Source organism: Acomys minous (genome assembly GCF_964271855.1).
Source record: "Acomys minous genome assembly, chromosome: 2".
Taxonomy (NCBI): Eukaryota; Metazoa; Chordata; class Mammalia; order Rodentia; family Muridae; genus Acomys; species Acomys minous.
In genome coordinates, this window is record NC_140484.1 from 12,454,296 (window position 1) to 12,473,301 (window position 19,006).

At 43.9% G+C, this 19,006-nt stretch overlaps 1 protein-coding gene across 1 annotated transcript in view; it reads right to left on the reverse strand.

Moving 5' to 3' along the window:
• Window positions 1-19,006, reverse strand: part of SORCS3 (sortilin related VPS10 domain containing receptor 3) — a 613,431-nt gene that overhangs the window by 408,523 nt on the left and 185,902 nt on the right. The window contains exon 2 of the mRNA XM_084772036.1: window positions 13,589-13,656. Coding sequence (XP_084628162.1) covers window positions 13,589-13,656 — 68 coding nt within the window. The remainder of the gene's footprint in view (window positions 1-13,588; window positions 13,657-19,006) is intronic.

The following is a 19,006-nucleotide window of genomic DNA, read 5'->3' on the forward strand; positions in this document are numbered from 1 at the left end:
TAGAAATGCAGACAGGAGGATTCATGATGCCTGCTAGCCAACCAGTCTGCAATATCCAGCAAGCTCCAAACCATCACGAGAACAATGCGAGAGAACAAATAAGGTGGATGGTGCCCAGAAAACAGCATTCCATGTTGATCTTCATGCTCAGGTACACACACACACACACACACACACACACACAGAGAGAGAGAGAGAGAGAGAGAGAGAGAGAGAGAGAGAGAGAGAGAGAGGTACATGCACCCATATAGATGTATCTCACACACACAAAACACAATTTTTTCTTAAAGAATGGAATGTGAAAGTTTTGTTTACTCTTTCTCTCTCCTTGTTTCACATTCTTTTGCTTATCCTTTGAAAAATCTGCCTTCCTATCTCTATCCATACAGTCATCTCTCTTTTAATTAGAGGATATTAGATCATTTTTTCTTTATTTATATGGTAGATCTAAGTAAATGCACTTAACAAATGCATGACCAAGTTCAGACCAGGTTTAGCCCTCACTCAGGAGCATCCCTGTGCTTCATGATGAAATAAGAATGCCCTTAACACCTGCTGAATGTAAGCATTTAAAAACAAATACCAACTAACCCAAAGAACATCACAGGACAAAAAAAATCAACACACAAAACAGTCACATCAATATTTCTAGTGACTAGAAAGTCATTACGAGTAAATGTGTGCAAAGGGGGGGAACCGTTAACATGCACACACCCTGCATAGGCCCTCAAGGATCCATGGTAAGTGGGGGTGGGGGTGGGGGAGCCAATTCTGAAGTGTTGCATGTTTATCTTGTTCCACGTTTTGCAGCTTTTATGAAGCAACATTACAGAAATTCAACCCAGAGGAATGGTTTCCAGGATTCAGTAATGAAAATCTGACTCTTCCAATTTATTCTCAGACTCTGTACGCACATGTACACATGCATAAACACACACAAGCGCAGACACATTTTTAAAATATATGCAATAAGAGAGAACCTTACAGTTAGGGAATAGCTATGTATCTTGCCTGTGGGGGTAGAGAAACAGACCTACTCCTCCACATCTGTGCTCACATACATGTACGCACATAAATACACACACACACACACACACACACACACACAAATACAAACACATATAAAATGCATGATGTATGTGAAATGGCACACCAGACCTAAATAATATGTAATTATCTACTTTTATCAATCATAAGGGACATAGAGATTCTGTGGGTGCTTAAGAGCATCCTTAAATCTCTGAGTGAGTGCAAGATAGAAGGAAAATATTACAAATACAAAAAAAATTTTTCAAATGATAAATCTGGCCCATCTTGTCACCTATAATGGATTGACTAAGGTTTCGAAGAACAGATGTGAAGACTCAGTACCAAGACCGGGAAATTTTTCACTAGCTGCATTAGTCAGTTTTCCATTGCTGTGACAAAACAAAAAACAAAACAAAACAAACAACAAAAAAAAAAAACCCTGAGATGATTAACTTACAAAGAGAAGGGCTTAATTTGGGCTCATAGTTTTAAATTTCTACTACAAGACTAATTGGGGATGATGTTTTCAGACTCAAGGCAAGAAACAAGTGGTGAAGCAGAACTCTCGTCTAGAGAGCAAAGGAGAAGAGGGGGAGGAGGAGGGGGAGGAGGGATGGCAGCTGAGTCCCTCCGTGGCCTTAGGCATATAGCCAGTGACCTAAAGGCCTGCCCACTAGAGCCTACAGACTCTACCTCTTAGAGGTTCCATTGCCCCCTTAGAATGCTGCAGACTAAAGACCAAGGCTTTAACTCCTTGACCTTTAGAAGAAACTTACCAAAACCAAAGTATTATCTAAAGCCAACCAGTAGCTACATGGGGAAACAACAAGGAACAAATGTCACAACTGTGGGGGTTTATAGAACTGAGAGCAAGCTTTGTTGATGACCTCCAGCTGTCAGAACCTCAGGATGAAACCCTGGCAAGGCTGTCAGTGTGTATTCAGCATAATCCCTGACACTGGATACCTGAGAGCCTTTTAAATCAATCGTGTCATTGAAGAGATATTCTTTCATGTTGTGTATATTTTAAGCCACTTCCACACAAGAATCCAGGAGAAAATATGTGATAACTCTTGGGCCTGTGTCTTTTGTTTGTTTGTTTGGTTGGTTGGTTGGTTTTGTTTTGGTTTTGGTTTTTTTTGTTTTTGTTTTTGGTTTTGGTTTTGGTTTTGTTTTTGGTTTTTTGGTTTTTTGTTTGTTTGTTTGTTTGGGGTTTTTTTTGTTTTTTTTGTTTTTTGTTTTTTTTTTTTGGTTTTTCAAGATAGGGTTTCTCTGTGTAGCCTTGGCTGTCCTGGACTCATTTTGTAGTCCAGGCTGGCCTCGAACTCACAGAGATCTGCCTGCCTCTGCCTCCCAAGTGCTAGGATTAAAGGCATGTGCTACCACGCCCAGCTTTTTCAGAGCTCTTTCATCCTGGTGGTTTCCCTTTTGCTATGCAGAGATGGACAAGAGAGCCAGGGCAGGTTGGAAAATTCTCACCCCCTAGACTGTCTCAGCTTTGACTACTTAGCCCAACTGGTCCCTTCAGGTATCTGCAAGAACGTAAACCACAGAGAAGGTAGGTGTCACCTGATAGCAGTTCAAAGGAGAGCAGAGAGAGGACACCCGGCAGCTGTGGCACTTCGAGAAACCTAAGGCTTTGTTATTTGTGAGGCACTGTTTTTATTTCTCCCTCCAAATGTTGAGCTGTCTTAGATTCCTTTCAGCAAATACAGTATCTAGCTTAGGTTGGGGCTGATTTTTTTTCTGCTTGTGACAAGAAAGCCTTTTCAATGTCACCTGATGCCCCATAGAGACTGGACTCCCAGCTGCCAACTTACCCTCCTCAGATTTACCTCAAAGTGGGAGTCAGGGCCTGGGACCAGTCTCTTATGTCAACGCTCTCCAAGATCAGTGTTAATTGTTCAATCAGACAGGACTGATGCTGACAGAGTGGGAGCTAATTAGTAAGTGCCAGAGCTCATTGCAATTATTAATGGCTGTCATTTATAATGATGAAGGTGCGACTGTGGGCTCCTATAAGTCTCTGTGCTCGTCACTCAGAGCCAGACATATGGAAAATGGGCACAGGGAGGCTGACGAGCCAGGGAGAGGATCCCCAGAACAAGTTCCCATGAATCTTCTAGATGACAAGACGGTCATGAAGTCTCTCGGGTCAGTGACTAATTAAGAAGAGAGCTCTTTGAAACTGTGGGCTCCTGGACCTTGGCCCCAGAAATCGATTCAGTGGGTTTGGAAAGAGGCCCAGGAAACTGGCTTTTCTTAAATTTCCCAGGTGAAGCTCATGATTTACTAAAGTGAAAATCATTTAGACAAATATCCAAGGAAACCAGTTTCTAGTCCCCAAAGAATCCCTTATCCAAAGATGCCTTACAAAACACAGTAGCAGGCAGGAAGGGCCAGGTGTGGTTGCTAATACAACAGTGAGAGTGAGCAGCCACTGAGAATTGGAAGGCTTAGACTTGGGTCCCAGATCTGAAGTCACTGTCTGCCAATCCCCTCACAGCCTTGGTGTACCCATCTGTGAAATGGAATATTCAATTATATTATCTCACATTTCCCCCCATAAGTGTGACAAGATTTTCAAATTCAAGAGACTCATTGAAAGAGAGAACATTTTAAAAGATAGTTCCATTGCTTGCACTTTAAGACTTAACTTTAGCTTGAACTTGAACATTATGCTTGGACATAACAGAAAGATAAGAAATGCTTCCTCTGAAAGCTGAGTGATTCCTATAAAGAAATCTCACTGACATGTGACCGAGAGGAGCTGCCATTTATCAATTTATTACATTAGGGCATTGATCTTTATGGTGAAGCTGCCAGAAGCCTCTAATGGCATGAACCATCTATGTCCAATAAAGTAATTGGCCACCAAATGATGGAAAGGTAACAATGAAAGCTTGACTATCTAATCTTTATAGTCATTTTATATATATATATATATATATATATATATATATATATATATATATATATATACATACATACATACACACACACACACACATACAGGATACAGGAATGGGGTGTGTAAAAACTACTATCCTATAAATGTGAAAATAGGCTCTCTGAGAATTTAACTTTTTCCCCATTCTTGGCTTCAAACCACTTTCCAAGAGCCCACCTATCATAGTTTTACACATGTGGACATGTGGCAAGGAAATAAATTAAAGCCTACCTTTGAGAATAAGGAAAGCATCCATCTATAAATGTTATTTTAGAAGGGACTGTCTGGTCTGCTCACTTATTAACTTCATTAGAAGGCTAATGAATCTACTGCTGAGAAAATGAGCAGGAGCTCGGGCTGGGGAATGTGATGAGAAGAATTCCACACCCCTTCTCCTAATGCTGGGTGATTTGTGGCTGTGATAAACCAGCTCTGCGCTTGCAGAGAAGGGAAGACAACATAAAATAACAATCAGCAGACACCTTCCATACATTCAGCCACTGGACCAAAATCAAGATTTATGCATGCCAGGCTCCTGCCTAGTGGAAGAAAACAGACCAGGCCATAAAAGAGTGATTTTTTTTTCTCATAATAAATGAAAGAACATTAAATCCCGCAGTCCAGACCTGCCTTCCCAGTGTTTTGGGGTCTCACTTCCCCCAGGAGAGTAAGCTGTCTAATGGCATAAGGGTCAGAGCGAATGCATCCCTGAACCGAATGGTGGCCTCTTTGTTTTATGAATCTAAGCTAAACAGTTTGGACAGGTGTTCTGCTGCCTGCCAACTGGAGGTATCCACAAGTGAGAAGCAAGGATTCATCAGGCTGTGGACACTCAGATTAAACTTAACTGGCTAGGTATCTTAAGGAAAGAAGGATGGCTGCACTCAAGACTAATGTTGCTAGCTCAGAAACGGATGCAACCAGCATTGTAAGTGTTGTCTGTTTGACCCCAGGATGGTAGTTCCTGTAGACTCAGAGTCGAAGAAGATTGCGCTTACTTAGGAGGTAACAAAAGGACAGTGTGAGTATTTCAGAGTAGCAGAGACAGTTTCCAACGCTACCTGGAAATCAGAATGAATGAGGGGGACTCGCGCTTACTAAACTGCAATCCCAGGTGTGGGGCAGGAAGCTCACCTTATTTTTGTCAACACATTCTACACCACATTAGAGAATGCTGCATGGCCCCTCTCTGCCTCCCATGTTACCTATGTGAGGAATTGCAAACCTCTTTGATGAGTGTAGCTTCCCCCAAAAGTTACATTTAAAAAGATGCCTAAGAGGCGCTTGTTGGGGGGACTGGAAGTCATTCCTTGCATCTTGAACCCAAGGTCATCATGGCCCTTGACATTGCCATCGGTACAGTCACTGCCACCATCTGGCATGGCACATCCAAGTCAAGAAACACAGTAGCCCTCACTGCACATCCCCAACACTCAAGTACCTAAAGAAGATTCAGGAAATCCGCTGCCAAGTGACAATGCATTGTGTCTCTGAAAGTCTGGAGTTTTCCTCTTAAACATCTCAGCACAGTTGTCACCTGGATCTTAGTGGCAGCATCTGGGCTTAGAGCACATGAACAAATAATAACCGTTTCATCAAGTATTGACCGTATTGTCAGAGTTTTGCATTAAGGCCATCTGTTCCAAGTAGTTCCAGGCAAAGCTATAGGAAACAAAATCCACCTCCACACCTGCAGGTTTGCACCCAAGGTTTAACCCAACCACAAAACAAAAATATTGAGAGAGAGAGAGAGAGAGAGAGAGAGAGAGAGAGAGAGAGAGAGAGAGAGTAAATACCAACCAACTTATTACCATCATATAGCAAAAATACTGGCATGGAATTTACTTCATATGAGCTACCATAAGCTATCTGAAGGTATTTTTAAAATACATAGGAGGGTTACATAAGCTATAGGCAAATATTTTTTCTGCTACTATCTTTTGTGTATTTTTTATATAGGTTATCTGAGAATCCCCAAATTTGGTATCCATTGAAAATCCTGAAAATCCTGGATCTGATCCTCTACCGACAACAAGGAAGGGATATATTTTTCTCAAAAGAGGCTTAATGTTACCAGAACAGTAAGTTGTACTTTTATTCAACAGGAAAGTGGTGCTGCCAAGGATCTGGGGAATACAGAACGCTTACACACCATTGGTGAGAACGCAAACTGGTGCAGCCACTATGGAAGCCAGTTCAGAAGTTCCTCAAACGCACTGAAAAATAGAACTAGGGTGTGACTCAACCGTACCACTGCTGAGTATATATCTGAAGGACTGTAGGTCAACACACTACGGAGATATTCACACGTGCATGTTTATTGCTGTTCACAATAATGAAGAAATGAAAGCAATCTAGATGTTCATGAACAGATATTATGAACTGATTTAAAATGTGGTATATATTCATAATGGAATTTTAGTTAGCCATAAAAAATATGAAAACCTGACTTTAAGAAGAAAGTTGATGAAGACTGTTATGCCGAATGAAGTAAGCTGAACACATAAAGATAAAAACTGCCTCTTTTCTTTCATGTGTGAATCCAGATTTAAGTGTGTGTGTGTGTAAGTATATGCATATGCACACAAACAAATATGTGTATGCATGTGTGGAGGTGTGGAGGTGGGGGTGTCCATAGAGGTCACGAATGTAGAACAGGGAAAATACAAGGGAGGAAGAGATTTCAGTGGTGGGGGGAAGTAAACGAATTAAAGGGCCATGAAAGAGGAATGGAGGATTATTGTCAGGAAGAAAGAGCCGCATCAAGAGGGGACCAGGGAGCACCATAGAACTTAGTATATATATGATTATACTACCTACATATGCAAATGCCATAATGAGACACATCACTTAAAACACTAAGAGGCTGAGAAGATAGCTTTGAGGGTAAAGGGCACCTGTGTCTAGGTCTCCAGCACACATATGTAAAAGGCTGACATGGTGCTATGGCCTATAACTCTAGTACTGCAGAACAAAAAATTCATATCTCAGGGCCCCAGTGGCTAGCCAGTCTCTCCCAAATAGCAAGTTCCAGATTCAGTAAGAGATTCTGACTTAAAAACAAAGGAGAAACAATTACAGACGATATCGTGACATCAACTCCTAGTCTCCATAGGAGTCTGCATCTCCCCCCTACACACACACATGTGTGCATATGAATACATATGCACATATCACACAAACATATAAACATACTTTTTGAATTAAATCTAGCAAAATAACATATATGTGTCATGTCAGTCTTTTCTTCAATTCATCCCTATAGTTGTTCTACATTGTGTGTGGGAAGAGTTGGGTAAAACCTAAGTGTTTCTGGAGCCTAGCAACTCACATTGAAGAAGGCGTTGTATTTCATGTATACGCACATGGTTCTCACATACACCTGCTTCAGTTTCTTCGGTACTAACATCTTATCTTCCAATCAAACTACACATTCCTGAGGATAGGAATCATTACATCTATATCCTGCAACTCCCAGCAATGTGCATGGGTTGCTTATACAATGTATGCTCAATTAGTACCTGTTCAATTGCACGCTCTGTGACTCATTCAAGACCTTTCATTGCCACTGAAAGCAAATAGGAAAAGGTCCCAGTTCTATAGCGAGGATTTCACATCTACATCAGCCCAGCCTTTGGCGCCTCACATGTGAAGAGCCTAACCAATAAGACAGAAAGCTTTTAATTAACAGCCTGGTGAAAAAAAAATATGTCATTCCAATCTGCAGTTTTGTTTCCATTAATTCACCGAGATTCAGCAGGAATTCCACTAAGGAATTGGGGTGAGCAGCTGTAGAAGGAAGCATATAAATAAATCATGAGTGTCATTAAAATTTGTAAACTAATAACTTCTGGGAAGTCTTAGCAATTATCGTCAGGGTTTTCTTGGCAAACAGAAAATTAATAAATCCAAAAGGTCTCCATTTTATATTTAAAAAGCAGCATCCCTGAGAAAGGTCACTGACAGAACAATTAGAGAGGAAATAAATGGTTCAGACAACTGCTTGTGAAGCAGATGAAAAGCCACAGATTCCCAAGAGGCAAGAGAATAAGACAACTCAATACAGAGAAAGGCACGGAGAGGAGGAGTTGGGGTGAGGCTTGGCTAGAGACTCCTAGAAGCTCCATTTGGATTCCTAAGATGCAATTCAAATATTTATGCACAGCAAATCAGAAACACCTAAGACACATGGTCCCTGACCAGAGATTCTTCATAGTCTGAGCACAAATTATCAGTGAAGTATAAGAAGGCAAAGCTGACCATGAGCAGAGAAGGAGCATCCAACCCAGGGATGTAAGAGTCTCCAGCAAGATGTGCTCACTAATCAGTCTTCATCCCTAAACATCCTAGCCAGGAGTACTCTCACACACTGTTCTGGGTATTCAGAAAGCAGGCATCCAGGAGGAAAGACTGTAGCCTACTAGCTTTTCTATGAAGAGTACGTGCCCCATTCTGCAATGGAGTAATCGAAATAAAGCAAGAGAGGAGAAAGATGAAGATCATATGTCCATCAAATGTTCAATGGATATTTATTTGCTTGCTTGTTTGTGTTTGTTTATTACTCTTGGCTATTTTTATGCCCAGAAAACCACAGATTCATGTACACTCTCTGAGAAGCCAGATCCAAGACCTAGAAAAAAAATTTCTATGGATAAACCACAGTTGTGGAAACCTGGACCTGTGGAGATTTCACATGTGTGATGACCTCACTCACATTCATACAGTGTATTTTTATCTGAGGCTAAGCCCTCATGAACCATTTGTCAAAGTCTGCACTTGGAACCAGCAAGGCCAACAGGCTACCTGTCAATCAAAACAGAACTCTTGAGCCTGACAAATACATTTAGAACCAAATACTCCAGGCTGTAGCAGTGGATTAATTGGTCGGCCTTATGAGAGTTTCACTTCTCTAAACAAGGACTTAAAGTGCCTCCAAATGAGGCAAGTGTACCCATGTGTGCAGAGGTACATAAAGATGTCACAGAAGCATTGTCACATGAGGACTGCACGGAAAGTCTCTTCTTGTCAGTCTACAGCATCTACATACCAAATGAGTTAGGAACGTGAAGGACAGAAATAGGACAATTGTCTCTAGTGGAAGTTTCCACTTGGGACAACAAACACTGAAGAAGAAATCTCATAGCACAGCACAGCCCAGGGAAGCTCCTCATTTCAGTCTCACACTCAAGATTTTTTTCAGGAGGAGCACTGTGCCTCAAAAAAATCAATCCTGAGTCATCGATTCTTTGCACTTGAACTCCAATATGTGATATGTCCTTTGACCGAGACCACCAGACATTTGTACTAAATAACAACTTTACACAGCCATCTCAGTGTTAGTGGAGAAAAACCATGGCCACCTCTAGCTTAACAAGACCAAAGAACTGCAGAAGGAAAACTATGAGGGCATGAAACAGTGATGCTTTACATATTTTGTTTGTTTAAAAGTGGAGGTCATCTGAACTGTTAACCCAGTAGGGGCAAACAATCCCATCTCGATGAAATCTGGCAAGGGGTGTCATCTTGTCAAGATATCTGCTGCTCCAGGGTTTTCCTGTTGCCCCCAAAATCACTAAATTCCGTTTCAACATGGCTAAGCATATTAATCCAAAGCAGGAAGCTGAAAGGGTGCATGTTTAGTTTAGTTTCTTTTCATCAGCCCACTGTGTTAGGGAGGGAAATCAGAGTGCTTTATGCTCTAACTGTAAACTCTATCATCGTTATCAATACATGAAGAAAATGAGAGATAAGGAAGCCAGGACAAATGGAGAAGACACTGAAATGTTATGTCTCCCAGTAAGTAGCCCCAGCAAACTAGGAAAGCCTGAAAAATGTAGGAGTGATGTCATCTTCACTCATGTTCTAGCACTGATTTTCTGAGGTGGGTTTTATCAACACATGAAAATCCTGAAATCTTACACAGAACTGTATCTTTGTTGGACATTTTCCACAGGCAATGCCCATAAATCTCTACAAATCCTCAGAATGCCGTAAGCATATGGAGTATGCATTCTGTTCACTGCACTAGAATTGGACCCCTTTGGACAACTGGTTGGGTCTCCATACCCTCGCATCTGGCTCTTTGTCTCTTGCTTGGCCCCCTCCTCAGCTATAGACCAGCTCTGAGAAGCTATCCCATAAACAATTCTCTTCAACAAGGTAGACATCAATATTCTGATTTCTCCCAGATAGCCCAAGGCACAACATTTTGGGGCACGGTTCTTCCTTCCTTAACTCCTGCCTTTATCCTTAAAGCCACCACCAATTACTCAAAGACCCAGACACACACCTCTGCCCCCAATGGCCTAGAAGTTTCCTTACACAAGCCCCTAGAGCAATGGATCCGGAAAGCAAACTCAATAATGAAAATGAAAACCCTATGCAAACATACAGGGTTCTAATAATCATTAATAACTACAACAAAGTAAGCGCTTCCTACACGTTACTGTCCTAAGTGGTTTTGCATTTATTATTTAATCCTTACAAGTCACTCACTAATTCATTCCTTGAGCAAACATGTATTAAACACCTCTTAAGTGCCATATCCTCCTGTAGGTGCTGGGGGCACAGCATTAAGTGAAAAATGAAAGACTAAGCATGCCTTCCTCTCTTGAAAGCTTAGACATTAGTGGTTGTCTGTAGGCAATAAATAAATCAATAAGTAAATATTTAACATGCCAAACAGTGATTAAATGCTGGAAAGGAGAAGGTAGACAGGCAGTGAAACGTGAGATTCTAGAGGGAGGACTCACTGATGGAGCCTTGGATGCAGAGAGGGAAGGGAAGGAGGGACTCCCTGACCCTTGGGATTCTAAACCAAGAAGATGCACATGAACATGCAGGGAACTGTGGAGCTTGTGTTGGGAGAACGACAAGGAAAGCATAGCACCGGCACAGGTGTGTTCCGTCCTGCCCCCGGCTTCTATGAAGAAAGACCAGCTCTTAGAGATTGCTGTGGTACCGAATGACAGATGATGACAAAGCACATACCAGTCCTAAACCTCACACTTTACCCCAGGAATATACTTCTCAAAGCATCTTTGCTAGTGCCACTATGGATCCTGAAATAAAGTCACCCCAGATTATCCAAGTCGGGGGCCCTTGATCTAAGGGCAACCTCATGGTCATGGGGTGGGAAGGGAGCATTATGAGGTCTGTGAGCACCTCCAAACACTGAAAGAAGTGAGGAAGTTTTTCTCCCTAAAGCTTCCAGGGGAGAGCCAAGCCCTAATACTACCTTAAACTCAGGCTTCTGCAGTACAAAACTGAAATAATAAGTGTGTCTGCTGTTTTAAGCCACCCATGCAGGGTCATTTGTTGTGACAGGCCCAGGAAGCGAATACACAGAGGCTAAGTATCCAAAGGTTGAGTTACAGAGTTCACTCGGTGCTCAAACCCACACTTGAACTCTAGCAGCTGGATGTCGGGGTGCTGGGAGTGACTGGCTTATATGATGCACCCACTGTGTAGCACTTAGCAGCTTTCACCTCAGGGAACATGCTTTGTTACTTCAGAGACTGTGTCATCAAGCAGCTGGGCCACGTTCTCTGGATTTGCCTGGGCCGTTTGTGGAACTAGCCATACCCTTTCTAAAACACGGAGTGGCAGGCATAGGTGTTTCCAAACATAAGACCGGGATTTACTGACTGCTTTTGTGATTGGTCCAAACTGACTGCACAAGAGTGAGGCTTAGAGTATCATGCAGCATGTCTGTTTGGGGGCTTTAGGAAAGGCTTCCGAGCTCTAATTCTCAGGCAGAACTGCGTGAGTAGAATCTGCCCAGCTCTCGTCTGCTACAGGTAGAGAGATAACTTACACTTTCCCCCAACTTTTATTGAACAGCAGAATTTGTTACCACTTATACCAAAGGAGGCAGGCCTCTGCCATCTGATAAGTTAGGCCCCAAAACTTTAATTTAGACCACTCCCTTTTCCAGTGAGATCTGCTCTGACCATCCCTCAACACGGGCAGATAATGAGGCATCTCATACCCCAGAATCCCTGCAACAAGGTCTCCAGGAAACCCTCAGAAAAGGGTACTTGGTGGTGCTGCATCTAGTAAGTCTCCCCCTCCCTGCTTTTTTTTGGGGGGGTGAATGTCTCCCCAATGTTGACAGGTTGCAGAGAAAATAAAAGGAAATGGACAAGCCCTCCTGGTCTGTAGCAGTAAGCACACAGCACAAGGTACCAAATCACCACAGCTGGTGATGCTTGCTACTGCCCAGTGTATGACTGCATCCCAGTGTGCTTGTGAGTGTGAAAGGGAGCCCAGGGGGCTGTACACAGGTGCTTTCTGTCCAGAGGGACTCCTAGCATCAAAGCCAAACCACAGTCCTCTTACCCTCTCTGCCCCTTCTCCATCACGTCCCGTGTGCCCCCAAGATTGTCATGAGCTTGCCTTCTCACCCTTCCAGGCACAAGAGATACAATACATACAATTCACAGAACATTCTAGGGCCCAGTGGTTTAGCTTAGTTAAAAAAATAAAAATAAGCAAATCAACTTTTAAGCTAAAAAAAAAAACAGAGATGTTTTAATATGGGCCGTTAAGAAGGATTGTAGAAGCCAGAGGGATCAAGGACACCAGGTAAACACAGCCCACAGAATCAACTAAGCAAGACTCACACAGGCTCACAGAGATTGGAGCTGCCAATCACAGAGCCTGATGGGTCTGCACCAGGCCCTCTTTATACATTGTGTGGGTGTTTAGCTTGGGGTTTTTTTGTGGGACTCCTAAGGGTGGGAGTGAAGGTGTCTCTGACTCTTTTGCTTACTCTTGGGACCTTTCCCCTCCTACTGGGTTGCCTTGTCCAGCCTTGAAAGGAGGGTTTGTGCCCAGTCTTGTTGCACCTGGATATGCTGTGTTCAGTTGATATTCCTGGAGGTCTGCTCTTGCCTGAAGGAAAATTGAGGTGCAGCTGATGTAGGGGGAAAGGGAAGTGGGGTGGGGTAACCAGGAGGAGTGGAGGGAAGAGAGGCTGGGGGTGGGGCTTAGAGTAATGGAGGAAGGGGAGGCTGAGTTTGGGACGTATTGTATGAGAGAAAGATATTGGTCTTATACTCATAATATTTTATGTTATGATGCAATACAAAATAAAATTAGTATCATTGATTGGGAAGAAAGGCTCCCAAAGGCAACACTGTGTAGGTACCATGAAAGCCACTGCGCAGATGTGAGTCTGTTCTTTCGCCATGGCCGCTGGCTTCCTGAGCACCATACATAGCACCTTGCAAGTGTTAGAGATGGCCCTGAGCCAGCATGACAGCCAGTGCCACACACATTCCTCTGTTCCAGCAGCAGTCTCCAAGCAAAGGGTCTCTGCTTCTTAAGGAATCTTCCTCCTCTGTCTCTGACCAGCCCAGCTTCACTGAGTAGCATCAGACACCACTGGCCAGCACTGAGGCAGCAGCACAAGAGGCAAGTCCTAAGGAGCGACAGGCCCTCTTCAGACCTCCCCAACCCCCACAATCCCACCCCTGTTTGGTTCCACCTGGGGCACCAGAGACACAGGTCCTGCATTCCTTCTGAAACAGGCTTCTCCATTGTTTAGCTTACTCTGTGCCCAGCCAAAGCAGCCAGGGCAGCTTTAAGGGGGTCTGATCCACTTACCTCCACAGAGAACTCTCAGTCACACTCCCCAGGTTGAAGTCATACAGCTTCGTCAGGATCAGTATGACCTGCAAGGGGCAAAGAGAAGAGGGACAAGGGGGAAAAGGAAGCTTCCTTTAGTTTGTGCAGCAGAATACATTGCATCTACTATCACCCAGAGGAGGGCTTAGTGTTTAACCGCTGAGTTTGAGGAATATTATAGGATCAAGCAAGGGGGAAGAAATTATTAATTTAATGCACCCCGGTAACTGCTAGCATTTATTTTAATCCTGACAGTGCTTTGCATTTGAAATAAAACATGCCAACAGGAATTAATTGGGCATTAACAGTGGTCTCTACACATCTGTCCTTCTGCAAGGTCAGGCCCAGGCCAGCTGGTTCTGTGCACTACCAAGGCCACCTAGAGATCAGACACACACACACACACACACACACACACACACACACACACACACACACCCCTTGCATTTGTTCTCAAGAAGACTCTGATATTTTTCAGAATAGGATCTAAAAGACTAAGAGAGAACTGGATCAACTCCTTCCGTCTACAGAAGGAGTTCAAAGAGATTTTGTTTTCATCAGACACAAATACCTGAATGGCAGCAGGCTCCGTCCCTAATGTTCCCTGATACTGCCTGCCAGTGGTCATGTGGCAACTGCCCCCACCTCACAGTAAGCAGGTCAAGGGCTACACCAGACTCTGGGACTCCCGTCCTGATTCCAACTGAAGTTAGGAAACCCAGAATGCTAGAGTTAGCTGAGATGTGGTTAATGTAGGACCAGAACTGGCCTTGGGCTCCTTCCACTTCTGAAGCTGAGAATCTGAGTATAGGACAATCCCATGTCTGACCCACTGTGTGCCTGGACAGAGGCTTAAGCAATCTCTTCTGCCTACAAGAATGCCAACTGCCCACATCGCTTGTATTACATGCAGCAACATGCAGGTGGGTAATTCGAGTATCCTGTTGCATATAATTGTGTTTATCTAAATTTAATACACATCTCATTTCACTTTTCTCCAATCCCTCCCATTCCATGGTTTAATTCCCTCCAACTCATTTGCACAGCAGCCATTAAACTCTCTCTGAGATAATTAATTTCTTCTTCCAGGATGGGGCTTTCCCATTCTAGGTATCTGTTTAAGATTAAAGAAAAATAATCAGGCATTATATTGAACATTTTATGGCATTTAACTCACAACAAAGTGCTCATTTGGAGATTTATTCTCATCCAGCACTCCATGGGGTCAGTCAGCCCTGCCTCCATTTCTTCCACATAGAGAACAAAATTGAAGGAAGGAGATCATGGTCCATTATGGGCCAGAAGGAGACCATGCAGAGTTGACTTGGGACCTTCAGTTTATCTATAAAGCTATCACTGGAGGCCTCAGGTTTCTCACAAGTGGTGTTCAATTATAGAAACAGCATGGATATGTGTAAAACTGTGGAATCTTCCAAGCCACCTGAGGTGTCGCTGCAGCACAAGATCAAGAAGTATGTAACATATACAATACATACTACTCTGGGGTCATGCAGTGGCCCTGGCTTCTCTCATTTACAGCTGGTTTCCTCTTTGTTATATTTAGTGACTGAGGAAGTCCTAGGATTTTCCCTAGTCTGTTCAACCAAATGCCCAGCATGAGCCATAGAATCTCTGTCTGTTGAGCATGCGTGCACGTGCGCGCACGCGTACACACACACACACACACACACACACACACACACACACACACACACAGAGCATCTTCTATCCTTTCTTTGACTCTTCTTTTATCAATGTAGCCATTATCAAGGCCACCATGTAAAGGCATAAACAGCTGAGAGCACCCATGACAAGTTTGGGGAAAAAAAGGTCACCGATGTAACCAGGAAGAAGTCAGTGTCACCATCTTGGGATTTGCAGGAACAAGGCATATCACCCCATTTCTCCCTAGTCTCATGTCATTAGGAAAGGAGTATGGCCTGGTGTCCCTGTTGCACTTGGTCATTGCCTGGAAACAGCCCTTGAGAGATACAGACCTGGCAAGCAGGGAGCAGTGGGTGCTGCAGCACCACCACTGGGGTCTTCAGTCAACAGTGCTCCCCTCCTGAGGAATGGTAGCTTTGCAGGCCTCTCCAAGCTATGCTGTTAGCTTTCTTCCTCCTAAGTTCTGTTTTGTTTCCAACTGAGTCGCATTGTTTCTGGTTAACATGCTTTCCCCAGTCTCTGGGTGTCAGCTGAGTTGCCCTCTCCAATAGACTCTGAACAAGTTGAAGGTGGATGTTTGCCTCTCTGTCTGCTTCACAAGCAGGCCCAGCATTTTAAGTCTCTTAGGCAGTAAGAGCTGTTGAGATAATGACTACTATGCATGTTTGGGTGGGAATTCACAGAATTCTGCCTGCCCAGAGGGACAGAGACTCAGGGGGTACTTTACAATGACTACACTTGACTGAGTGCCCCAAGGTGGTGCTGGTAATGCTGCAGCCCAAAGTTATGCAGAGAGCAAGGAGGCTTGGTAAATGTATACTTGCTGCATCCACTCTCATAGAGTTTGGTTCCACAGAGCCTGGGAGCCAGAGCCAGAGAGCTCCCTAGGGCCCCCAGAGGCTCAAACTTTGAGAAAGCCTCCATCACACACAAGCCTTCTGCCGGTTCTCTCCTATAGTGCTGCCACCCATTCCAGCACAGTGAGACCCCAATCTGGACACGCAGTCTGTCCTTTAACTTGTACAGATGTAATTTAATAAACCAAGCAGGAAGTGTGGTCCTACCTGTGTCCTCCAAGGAAAAGTCAAAACACGATATCAAGGCCTAAAAGTTCCCTTTCCCCTGGAACCCAGCACAGATGACCACAACAGAGCTATGAAGAGATGAGAATATAGCCTTCGGGCTTATAACATCTGCAATGAGCAAACAAAATCAAGAGCAAAGGAAAACAACCCTTCTTGTCCTTGGCAACTCTTATCATTCAGAGCCTTTCAACAGCCTCCGGGAAAGAGGAAATTACCAGAGAAGACTGCACATCAACACAACAAACCACCTAATAAGATCCAGACTGCTGAGCAAGCGTTCAGATCAGAGAGAGAGAGAGAGAGAGAAACATGCCCAGAACACAGTATGGAACACACTGGATCCACACTGCATAAACTACAGAGCCAGAGCAATGCCTCCAGGACTGCTCCAGAGGAGTAGGCACGGCTGCTAAGTACAAACAAGGAAAAGCAGGGATAAGTATTAAATGAAGGCCCAACTCTGGGATTCTCACACTCACACCAAACCCTTGGGACGAGGGCAGGAATTATATCTCCATTTTGCAGATGAGAAAACAGACATCGGGGATGAAACAAACAACCCCTGTCCCTTGGCAAACCAGAGACAAGGTCCCACCAGGCCCAAGCCAGCCTTGTTAGTTCTACTCTGATATTTCATGATCAGTGTTATACAGCTCAAGAACGAGGTTGTAAAAACAAAAGCAAAACAAAAGAAAACAACAACAACAAAAAAAAAAACAGAAAGAGCAACCACAAGCAAATCCTCACCCCCTCAGAGAATTTATCATCCATTCAGGAGCTCTATAAATGTATCCTGAACACCTTTTGGAAGAACCAGAAGACAACAACAGCTAAATTCCGAAAGCCAGAGAAGCTGGAGCTCAAGGCCCAGAGTCACAGCAACTTTGGTTCTCTTTGCTTTTGTAGCAAGGGACAGGAAACGGAGGTGTGTGCGGAGAAAATAACTCAACAAACTGTTAGGTGACAAGGCTCCTTGCAGGCTGTCAAATAAGTATCTTTTTGGCCTAACTGGCTAAAATCCTTGGAGGATTTTAGATACTAGAGTAAATGAAAACAAATTGGAATAATTCGTGAATAAATAGCACTCTTCCCTTCTCGTAAGTGGCATGCGTCCATACACACATAGTAGAATATGAGTGAAATTGATGTAAGTGTGTCTAAAATTAACAAAGAATCCCATTTATGAAGATGTCAGCACAGGAATCTTATCTAAGGCGGCTCCTGGCATCCTTAGACTCCCTACACCCCTGTTCCTTCATCCCTGTTTGGGTCCGTGTGACTTCAGTGTATGCCCATCCTTTCTGTAAGAATGTGACATTTCTGGGGTGAAAAATCCCAGCTCACGCCATGCTGCATACCCAGTGCCAAGCACACAGCCCGACGCATGGCTGGTACTACCCAAGGACCTACGGATGGATGACAAACGTATGACAACAGAAAAGAGATGAGATGACAAGCCCAGGAGGGACACATGGATAGCATGAGACAAGGAAGAAGTTACACCCAGAGGTTGTAATTAGCAAAACCTCAGCATGAAGAAAGGGCGGTGAATGCTAGGCTTAGCACGTGGTGAGAATCTGGTTCTACTACTGGCCTTTGCTTGCTTGCTTGCTTGCTTGCTTGCTTGCTTGCTTGCTTGCTTGCCTGCCTGCCTGCCTATTGCCCATAATGGGTAGAAAGAATAGAGAACTGGGCAGGAGGAGAAGTCCCAGGAGTTGACAAACAGCTGAGGCAGGCTGCACAGGTTGTGGAGTGGTGCAGGGGTGGGCTGGGGGCAGCCATGCATTGGATGCTATGCACTGGGGTCCTTCTTGGAGAAGGAAATAAGGCATGGGAGACACTAGAAGAACAAGAAGAGGGTAACCATGGTGTGGTCCAGTGAGTGGAAGTTTTATAAGAAGAAAGTGGCAGTGCATTGTATGTAAAATACACAGTAATGGAGAATACCAATCTGCCACTTGCGGTATGGAGAAAGAGCAATACCGGGTGTATCTGGCCCTGGTGCTTTCTCGGTTCTTGGTTCTCACACCTACTCACCTCATTCTCAGGCTTCCATGTCTTCGGATGCTCCCAGATGTTCAACCAAGCTACAAGCATGCAACACTAGCAATTGATGTTGCTGTTTCTCACTCTCCCTTCTCTCTCTCTCTCTCTCTCTCTCTCTCTCTCTCTCTCTCTCTCTCTCTCTCTCTCTCTCTCTCTCTCTCATTCATCCATTCCTGCCCTCTGCCAGGTACCATGTGAGATGAAGTGATTAAAATAGAAATGGTTCCTATTGGCATGAAATTTTAGAGCTTGCTTTATCTGCTGCCTTCTGAGATCATCCGTACTGGAACTGAGTCCAGACCCTCAACAAGGTTGCCAGAGGATTCTGTAGTGTGGGGCTTTCTACCCTGTTCACACATCTTACTCTGTATGAGAGGAAGCACACAAGCTCAGAAACTGCAGCCTCTTGGCATCCAAGAATCCTCTTTACCTTTTCCCATGTCTAAACTCTATATCTCCCTTTGTCCCATGCTTGCTCTGTGGAAGAGGCTTACAGCAGCATTGGCAACGTGATCTGATGGACAGAGCAACAGATAATGATACATCTTACTTAGTGGGGCACCATTCAGAATGCAGAGTGGCCAGACACCTTTAAAAACTG